This window comes from Lotus japonicus, chromosome 3 (genome assembly GCF_012489685.1).
Source record: "Lotus japonicus ecotype B-129 chromosome 3, LjGifu_v1.2".
Classification (NCBI taxonomy): domain Eukaryota; kingdom Viridiplantae; phylum Streptophyta; class Magnoliopsida; order Fabales; family Fabaceae; genus Lotus; species Lotus japonicus.
In genome coordinates this window covers 7195141-7206094 of record NC_080043.1, presented here as the reverse complement: position 1 = coordinate 7206094, position 10954 = coordinate 7195141, and the positions used below count along the sequence as shown (strand labels likewise).

At 35.2% G+C, this 10954-nt stretch overlaps 1 protein-coding gene across 1 annotated transcript; it reads right to left on the bottom strand.

Annotated features, from left to right (window-relative positions):
* Window positions 1-7166: 7166 nt before the first annotated feature.
* Window positions 7167-8166, bottom strand: LOC130748840 (ethylene-responsive transcription factor 13-like). Its single transcript, XM_057602085.1, has one exon. It carries the CDS (start codon window positions 8108-8110, stop codon window positions 7553-7555), a length of 558 nt encoding a protein of 185 aa, XP_057458068.1. The 5' UTR covers window positions 8111-8166; the 3' UTR covers window positions 7167-7552.
* Window positions 8167-10954: the final 2788 nt, after the last annotated feature.

The window sequence follows — 10954 nt, the reverse complement described above, 5'->3', positions numbered from 1 at the left end:
TAATATTGAGCGCTACTTCATCATGTCGACAATTCTTCATGTTCTTGGTTCCTTGTTTTAACTTGTAGAGACATAATCATATGAGATCTCTTAAATAAATAATTACAGGTACCTGAACCTCTTCAGGAGGAATAAACATTTTTGTAGTGTGTGTTTGGTTTCAAATCTGGAGAGGCCAAACGTGGATCCAGAAATCCAAAAGCAACTATTTCTTGCTTCTGAAAACGTGGATCGGGGCCAAACGTGGATCTGCAAAAGTTTTCCAAACACACACGTAGTCTCTACACTTTTCAAGATAGTTTGCCTCCTCAACAAGACCATCATCCTTCTCTAGGATCTATCTTTTTGAACCAAGTTTTAGGCATGCCTTAGTCTAATAATAAATTTTCCAACTGGGATATTAAGTTAGAGAAGGGTATTTACAGCATATAAGGAATTTAATAATTCCTTTTCGGTCAGAGATTGCATCTTTTGAACTTCTGGTTCATAGTGCGAGTATACATATGCATTCTTTACAAATTTTCAAAGCTGCTTAATTTCATCTCCCCCTAATGCTAAGAAACAACAAGTAAGATATGAAATATCTATCGGTAATGGCTCAAATTGATTACATAATCTCAGCTTTCCTTGTGGTATCACCTTAGTGCGTTGTGGTGGAGCAATTGAAAATATATAACGCACATTGAGAATTCTTAGTTGAGAGATATTAGGTTCCTGACCATGAACCAATTACAATGAGGAGAATTCTAATGAATTGTTGGCTTGATGCATGTCAATGCTGCTAATTGCAAAATCACATGTCCATAAATAAGGCTATTTGTTCTCATATGTAATTATCTAGCCATAAATATGAGGCGTTTAATTAAACAAATTAGCTAGATCATTTGAATACGAACACGTGCAACTAGATATTCAAAATCATGTCATTTACCAACTTGATCAAGGTTGTAATTTTCACTCTATCAATATTGAGAGTTGATGACATATATTTGGTCATTTAGTCGATGCATCGATAAATTTATGAAATACTTAAATGACTCATAAAAAGAGTGAATACGTGCACATGTATCGCATCTAATATACTCAAGAGTATGCGGGATTCAACCCCATATATTTTACCAATTATTAATTGGTCATGAGAACAAGATATAAGAATTCATTATATTGAAGAATCTTCAGGTTCTTCGATGAGTGCTCATATGAATTCATATACTTTCGCATCATAAGACTCGGGATGGTCTAACCGGTCATGCCAATCACATTCACTTTGTTCCATATATAGAACTTTCTCATTCAAAATAATACTTCAATGTTTGAAGTAAAATTTTCTGACGTTTTAAATCCTTTAAGGATTTTGATATTTTCAACCCATAGTTTATTGTTACATCAATTAGATGTAAATAAAGTCCTTCAAGACTTTCAAATTAATAAGGAATTTGTGTACATGACAGTTGTGTCACAAGATGAGTATTGCATCTCATAATTTCCTTTAACTCATATCCATCGCATGAAAAAACTCAATAGGTTTGACATCTCTGTATTACTACCGATCCAAGCAATATCTAGCAACAATGTTTATATATGCTCTTTATATTTGTATACTTTGATATCAATTTAGGGGGTGATAAGGGGAGTAGAAGGCATGAGATCATGCGCCAATGTGAGAGTGTAACTCACACTTTAATTCTCAACATTCTCCCCCTAAGTGTGAGTCACAAACACATTATTCTCCCCCTAAGTGTGAGTCACAAACACATTATTATGCTCCCCCTCAGCAAGCTATTAGCAATTGCACTGCAATTTGCTTCATCACCGTGCCAATAGGACACGTCGACTGACCACCACATTGTGTCAGGAAGACTTCCGATATAAGGAGTCATTATCATGATCACATCAACCATTGATTCAAATATCACTTCTATGATTCCAACCGCATTTGGGTTGTTTCTTGCAAAAATATAATATTATTGATCTATGGATCTATTCAAGAGTGTCAATGATCCATTTTAAAATATTGCTTTGAAATTTCATAGGCTTCTTCTAGAGAGCAACCACAAAAGTTTCATTTCATGAAACAATACCATATATGCCATTGGGTGTCCTTCAGGGACATTTAACCATGTGTTGATCTAAATGATCACAACTTTTGTCATGTTTGTTGAAATATTCACTTCAGGGAATATCTCAATCCTTCCTTAATATAGCTACTTCTGTAGCTTACATGATAGATACATATCTTTCAATCAACTTGATCAATGATAACGATATAGTTCTTCAAGAACTATAATGTATTGACAAAAGACTATAAGGTCTTCTTTTGTTTATTTCAAACAACTAAGTTTGTTTAAATATTCTTTTATCATACAAAAAGGAAGTTCGAATACATGTAAATAAATTTGTTTGTCATAAATAACGAAAATAATTTTATAACAAACTCATAGAATTATTCCTAAATATACTCTCTTCATGATCTCATAAATATTTACACATTAAAAAAAAAATCCTTTAAGATTTAATAAAGATTTATGTACTAAATAAAATAGTACATCAACATACAAATGTTTCTACAATTACCCTTCGATTCTAGTTTTATTAAGAGCTTCAAAATCAATTGATATCATATAAAAAATTTTCGTAGTATCTAGTTTTAAAATCAAGCACTCATTATAAACGTAAATTGAGAATATATTCCTTTATGAATCAATGAGTATAATAAAAAGATATCCACATATTAAAAAAAATCTGGAAAAAAAAACGACTTTAATAATTGATAGTTTTGAGAAGAAGAAGAAAAAAAATGTGACAAAATTGATAGTACAATATATATATATATATATATATATTTAAAATATTTTCATCATAGAACTGTTTTAAAAGTAACAAAATTAAAGAGATCAATTCAATTTAAAAGATTTAAATATAGTATATTTTATGATTCTTTTCTTGATCTCTTCTTGATGTATCTCATGACCTTTCTTTATCTCTTCCACTTTAGTGGCAAGATTCAATAATACTCCATACACATCAAGGAAGGAATGAAGATGATATGTAAAGAGATGCAGAGCAATTTCTCTCTTAAAATTATAATGGTACTTTTGTACTCATAGCTATGAATCTTCCGGATTCATATTTTAAAAATCAACTACGGTACTTCCGGACTCGTAGGTTATGAATCTTCAGGATTCATATTTTGAAAATTGCACTATGTGCTTCTAGACACGTCGGCCATGAATCTTCATGATTTTTATTACAGTGCTTCTAGACTGTAATGCTATGAATCTTCATGATTCTTTCAAAATAATTTAATTACAGTGCTTCTGGACTGTAAGACTATGAATCTTCAGGATTCATATTTATTACTACGGTACTTCTAGACACGTAGTGAAGATTCATTCAAAATATTTCAACTACAATGCTTCTGGATTGTAGGCTATGAATCTTCATGATTCCTTATTATTACAGTGCTTCTGGACTGTAAGGCTATGAATCTTCATGATTCATGCAAAATAATTCAATTACAGTGCTTCTGGATTGTAAGGCTATGAATCTTCCTGATTCATGCAAAATAATTCAATTACAGTACTTCTGGACTGTAAGGCTATGAATCTTCAGAATTCATGCTTATTACTATAGTACTTTTGACTCATAGATAAATGATTCGAAGAAGAAGAAGAAGAAAGAAGAAGAAAAAAATGATAAAATTATAATCTTCCACATGGATGTGGTACTTACTCTGGAAGTGGTACTTACTCTTTCACTTAGGAATTGAGAATTTTATGGAGAGACTATCGTGCTGATAACGTGTTATGAATAAAGAGTAAACAACTAAATAAGAGAGGAGAATAGAGGAACAAAAGATAGAGAAATAGTGTGATGGAGATGCTCTGCTAGGTGCAGACTCCCTTATATTTATACTATTAGGTTTAGAGTGTTGAACAAGTATACATGTGGGCCTGGCCCATGGACTCCTAACTCTGATGGGCATCCAAATATTCATAACAGATTGTAATTAATTAAAGGGAACACAATCCAAACTATAAGAATGATGTGCATGTCGAAAGTTTAACTATAACGGGTGGCACAAGTGGTGAATGTACATTTTCTTAAGGGATTTCTCCTAGACTTCTTGTCCGGGTTCGATCTCCTCTAAGGTAAAAAATAATACATTTGTGGCCAGGGACTCACTACCGTATCCCAAGCCAAATTAGTCACGTGGAGCCCTTTCTCCTGTGGAGACCGGTGGCCAAATGACAAAAAAAAAAACTCCTTTGACCATGCCCCATACCCTTTAGTACGTTGACTGACTATTGAGTGATTGATTAGTCTCACCATACAGTAAAATAAATTGTTTTAGGTGTTTGAATTCCTAAAATTTATGTCTACATCATATTCAATATCAAGAGAATATATATTTGGTTATAAAAAAAATAAACCAACTAATAGAATGTATCTGTTGAGATTGTTTTTTGCTTCTCAAATTTTTTTTCCCTTTTGCTGATGTTGAGAAACTATAATGATTAGTATGTTTCTTTTACATGGCGGGGCTAGGGCCCGAGAAAAGTAAGCGAGGCTTAACCGGAGGAGAGGACCTCGCCCAATTTAATAAGAGAAGACAATGACAATCCCCTAGAGAAGAGAGTGCATGGGTTCCAAACGGGAACATCAAAGCTGCTGTTGCGAAGTCTGCAACCAAGCTAGCCTCTCTTAGTAATTAGTATGTTTTCTTATTACAAAAACAAAATAATTTTAATTTGTAGAGCTCACATACTAGAAAAAAAGTGATAACTTCAACAAAGGAAGAAGAAGACTAGGATAAATTTTTTAATCAAAGTCCTTTTCTAATCAATATTGTTTTGGTTAGGGCCGGTCCTGACATTTTGGAGGCCCTGGGCAAATAATAAAAATGGACCCCTAATAATTTTAACGTTCAAAATTTCATTAGAACCATTATGTCAGTTACTAACCACTAGATCAGCTCAAGTTATTAATAACATCTTGAACATTAATTATTATAACTAAATTTTATTTTAGGAGAAAGTTTAATGAGATTTTTTTTTAGTCATCTTTTTGTAGGCCCTGGGCTGTGGGCCTGCTTACACATGCCCAAGGCCGGCCCTGGTTTTGGTAAAATTGTAGTCGTCGAACGTGCCCTAAATTTTCAAAGTCTAAAAGAGTCAATTACATTTTGGTGTCAAAAGGTTTGTGTACGGTCATAAATATTCCTTTGTCTTTCATGAAAGTGACAAATTTATTGTTGAGTGAATGCGTGGATGATTTATTAATGACTTTAAACATGTGGTGATCATATGTCACGATTAATATGATTTTTTTAAGAGACTAATATCAATTTAATTAGCACTACCTTTTTTCCCGTTAAATTAGTAGGATTATAATTGTTCGGTCAGAAAAGTTTTAAATTCTACATTTACCTTTGAGCACGTATGGAGGATTCTAACTCGTAGGGTTGTTCGTGGGACGAATTCGACTTAACTTTTGTCCGACCCTAAATATTGACTGAGTCAGTTTTTAAACCCGAGCTCGTCCCTGGACCCCAAGAGACGTGATAGCTGTAGGTTCAACATAGATCGGGTCACAAAAGAACAAGTTCGGGTTGGTCCGAAAGACAAATTGAATGTAAATTTCAAATTTCAATAAGAAATTATAAATACTTATCATGATGTAAAAAATTAATTTCTTATCCTATTCATGTATTATGAAAGAAACTAAAAAGAAGTGAAGCTTTTCAGAACAAAATACTAAACTATAGCAAAGAATATAAATTTAGTTCACTTGAAACTTAACAGTTAATGATAATATATATATATATATACAAAACCATGTTTTGAGGTTAGTGGGTAAAGAGAGTTGTGGGACGGGTTGCGACGAGTTGGATGTGACTTCTACCCGACCCTAAATATTGATAGAGACTAGTTCTTAAACCCAAACCCGTCCCTAGACCCGAATAAACCCGACGAGATGCGAGTCGAAAGAACATGGGTCAGGACGGGTGAATGGACAGGGTCGGATCCTGTACACCCCTACTAATTAACTCGATGGGTTCAAGATCAAAATGCGTAAAAGAATATTTTTAATACCATAATATCAAAAATTAATATAATTGAGACACACAAATTCAAAAAAAAAAATCTTTTTCGAACAATACATTTTTTTATGGCTTAAATATGTTTTTGGTCCCTCTAAAATAGGACTCTTTGGTTTAGTTCCCTCTAAATTTCTTTTGGAAAATACCCGTAAATGGAAAATAATAGTGAAGTTTAAGCCTTTGTCGTCACCTTTCGACCTTTAGAGGGACCTAAACAAAAAAAACCATAATTTTAGAGGGAGATAAACCATGATAAAAGTTAGGTTTTAGACTTTTAGGTATGGTTCTTTGGTTTCGGTTCTTCTAAAATCATGTCACGTCAGCGTCCGTTAAGTGAATAACGGACAGAAGGTGAAAGCAGGAGCTGAAACCTTAGTATTGATTAAGAGTGCTTTCCAAATTTTTTTGAAGGACCTAAACCAAAATACCCTACATTTAGAGGGATAAAAAACATATGTAAGCTTTTATTTACTAATAAATTGGAATGAAGGAGTACAAAAATGGACACAATATATAAATCTATTGAAGCCCATAAATCTACCTTTCAACCCAATTATATGCCAATCATAGACGAGTGTTAAATTTCTCACCCCACAAACTCAATTTCTTACCCTTCAAAAAATTGAAAAACCTCAAAGAACCATTTTCCCTTTCTCCATTCATTTCTTCATCTTTCATATTTTGAGTTTTAAAACCCAATACACAAATTTGCTCTTCTATATTTTGGGGTTTTAAAACCTGAACATATATCAGGTTTTAAAATTCTCAGAAGTGTTTGAGTCTGTGTTTTGAGAATTGAAAAACCAAAACACATTTTGAGAAATTACCAATTTTAAAATCCGGAAGAAAAAAACATATTGTGTTAAAAATAACATTTATTGGATTATATAATATTCGGAAGTGTTTGGGTTTATGTTCCTGGAACTGAAAACCCGAAACACATATTTGAGAAATATTCTAAATTTTAAAACTCAGGGGCAAAAGAACTTATTATGTTAAAAATACCATATATGGAGTTTTAAAACTCTCGGAAGTGTTTAGGTTTGTGTTCCTGGAATTGAAAACCTGTGACACAAATTTGATCATTGCATTTCGGGTTTTATGACTAGGAAGCAAATAGTCATAATTACACTTATGCGATCTCATCATAATATGTTGGTCACGATGGTTGATGAAAACTATCACACTTATCATTCAACTAGCAAAAAGTTTTTATTCACACATTTGCTTCACTTAAACCAAGTAAGCTAGAGAAATAAAGAAAAGAGAGAATGAAAGGACACGATACAAAGTTAAGAGAGATAAAAATAAGTGAAAATGAGATGAAAGAAAAGTATGAAAGAATCAAAACTCTTCAACTAGAGTGCGGCTATCAAATTTTAACTCAGCACGGTAACATACATCTCACCAACAAGTGTCGGACATGGGGATGCCTCTAACGGGCTGAGATTATATTGAGCCAATCAAGTGTGGAAAATTTAGCTTAGCTTTTGAGCCGCGCATTTTGAACGCGGCTCGATCATAAGCCAAAGCTGCATCCTCCGCTGTTTCATAAGTCCCAAGCCACACCCTTGAGCCGTTCTTCTTGGGGTCTCTTATCTCTGCGGCATACTTGCCCCACGGTCTCTTCCGCACGCCCCGGTAGCTCCATCCTCTCTTCGTGGGGGTGCGTGATCCACGTGCCCCTGTACTGCTGCAGTTTTCACTCTCATTTTCCATCTTCGCAACCGTGTTAACTTCCATCACCCCATTGTTATTGTTGGTGGGTAGCCAACCAGTGGTGGCAGCCTCTCTCAACGCGCTGTAGATGACCATGTCGTCGGCATCATCCTCCTTCAATGGCAGCTCTGCCCAGTTATCCGCCAAGAAGATGCTCTTGAAGCTCGGATTCCGGGAGAACACCCCTACTGCCGGAGCCTGTGTGTCCTGAAATGACGTCGTTGCCATGGCTTCAAAGTGGTCGGATGCGGCATTCATATTGCTGTTCCAGTAATGTGTGTCCATCATTGCTTGCAAGTTCGATGTTTCTTTAAGGTTTTAGTTTTCTTTCTTAATTTCCACCTTTGTGACTTTGTGTGTATCGTTTCTATTATGTTATTGCTATTATGTTATTGCTTTATATAGGTTAAGAATAGATAGTAATCATAGAGATTAGAAATTGTGTGATATTTAATTGGTAGCGTTGATTTCTGGTGGGTTCCATGAACGTTCTTAATTCTCCATGTGTAGAGAGTTTTAATCACGTGTTGAAATATTTTTTGATTTAAAAAAAATTGTTGATTAATTAGTTGGTTGGTCCACACTTCTTATTTTAAAATACCATAAAAAAGTGCTTTTTTTTTTTTTTTTATTCTTGTTGTTTCTATTAGTGAACGTTCGTTCAGAATTTATAAATTTGAAAATGGAAGTTGAAAGTGACGAACATCCATGTCATGTTTCTTTAAAGTAGATAACGTCTCGGGTGAATGATCACTTTCGTCCCTATAGTTACAGGCGTCGGACATATTAGTCCCTATTCTATAGAAATGTCGCCCGTAGTCCCTGAAGTTGCAAAACGTCGATCACGTTGGTCCCTGGCTCTGCTCCCGTTAGTGAACGTTAACGGGAAGGGTGATTTGGCACGTTAAGTGTCCTAATGGACTTGCCACGTGGATTGGAATGTTGGGGGCGAACTTAGAAGCTTCAATTTAGTCCCTGACAAAAATCCTCAAATCAGAAAAACTTCCAATTTCTCCATCATCTTCTTCCTCCTCATCATCTTACACATAAAAGATAATTGAACATGATAAAAACTCTCATTTCTCTTCATCATCACATTCATGAACCAGATTATAAAAAAAAAATTAAAATCTTCATCATCAACTCATTCATCTCCCCTTCCCCCTCCCCCTCCCCCTTCCCCTCCATCAAAGGAACAAATTAAAAACCCAAGGAATAAATTTCTCACAATTTCCAGCAAGCGGTGCCCAAATCCACTTTTTTTTTTTGAAAATTCAACAGTGGAATTAGTAGGGGATTTGGAAAATTGATGCAGAAAAGTATTCATTTGATTTAATCTTAATAGAATACAGGAAACAAATCAGGAGACAAGTGCCTACGAACAGTGGTTCTTGCTAAATGCATTTACACAAAGAACAACACCTAAGATGATTGAAGTAAGAATGGTCAAGGCTCCCTGCCCTGGAAAGCCAAAACTCATTCCATGTTAAGGGACTTGTGACCTGAACCAAAACCTTTTGAAATTGTTGAGTGGCATCTGAGCATTAACCATGTGCCCAAATCCACATTATTTCCATTACAGTGATAATTATAATTTTAAAAAATCTCAAATTCAAAAAAACCCTAACCCACAAACCCAAAATCCTGATTTGACAAGTCATGACCTTGCTCAGATCTTCATCTTCATCCACCTAAGGAACCCATGAAGCAAAGAGAGGGAAGGAAGGAGAGGAACCCATGACCTTATTCACAAACCTGTTCAAGAGCTCTTAAACTTGCAAACCCACCACTCCTACGCCACTCTACCTTCCATCTTCAGACCCATGCATGTTTCGGTGGAGGATTTGGGAAAGAAAGTGATTTTAGAGTTATTTTGTTTATGAGTTTTGGTTCTAAGGTTTCAGATGTGGAAATGAAGGTGCTGAGGAATGAGTTGATGATGAAGATAATGGAGAAATTGGAGTTTTTTTGATTTGGAGATTTTTGCCAAGGACTAAATTGAAGCTTCTAAGTTTCCCCCCAACATTCCAATCCACGTGGCAAGTCCACTAGGATACTTAACGTGCCAAATCACCATTCCCGTTAACGTTCACTAACAGAAGCAGAGTCAGGGACCAACGTGATCGACGTTTTGCAACTTCAAGGACTACGAACAACATTTCTATAGAATAGGGACTAATATGACCGACGCCTGTAACTATAGGGACGAAAGTGACCATTCACCCCAACGTCTCCCTAGGTCATGAATGGACTACGTACCTTGTTCTTGAGACATAGTGACCATGTTTAATTTATTTTTATGTAGTCATATTTACTCTCTTCGTTCTTTAATAACGGACACTTTAAAGATGTGACACATGTATTAAGAAATAATATTTAACGTTTTTGTTTTATTAAAAATGTTAACCTCCTAATATATCATTTATCTCTTTTATTAATGCTCTCACCTTTCAATGTTCCTACCACCATTAAGTTAAGGGTATAATTGGTAGAACGCCATTAATATTCCCTTGAAATTGTGTCGGTCGACATCGATGCTTGTCTTTTAGTGTACTGTTTCTATGTACATGGCTCGAGGCCTAGCGTTGACTTTGACCAACTTTAATGTGGAACTGTACGCCAATCAACACAACTTTACGCTTAGTGTCGGCATGTCCCTCAGCCTTTAGCCTTCTTTTAACCATTATTGTTTCCTCCTCTGCACCCCCATTATAAGCCTTCATCTCTATTCTCTCCCTTACGTCTCAAACCCTACCTCTAACTCGTAACCTCTCTTCCTACGTCGCCCCACCCTCACCCTCCTCGCTACAACCACTACTCCTCCCCCACACTGCCCTCACCCTCTACCATCGCCCTCCCACTGGCTCATCAGCTCCTCGATGTCCCATCCCAACCCTCTTCCCTTGGCACGCTCTCGCCGTTGTTGACTTTCGCCACAATGACCTTTGCAACCCAAGTACCCTTATTGATATTTTATTTATTTATGTCAGTTAAAATCTTTAGTGTTGTTATGTTAATTAAATCTTTAGTGTTGTTATTATAACTGTTGCCTATGATTGTTGTTAGAAATGTGTTAGAATTATTTCACAGCAATAGTGTCAAATTTATGTTAGAAATTCATAGTTATCCAAT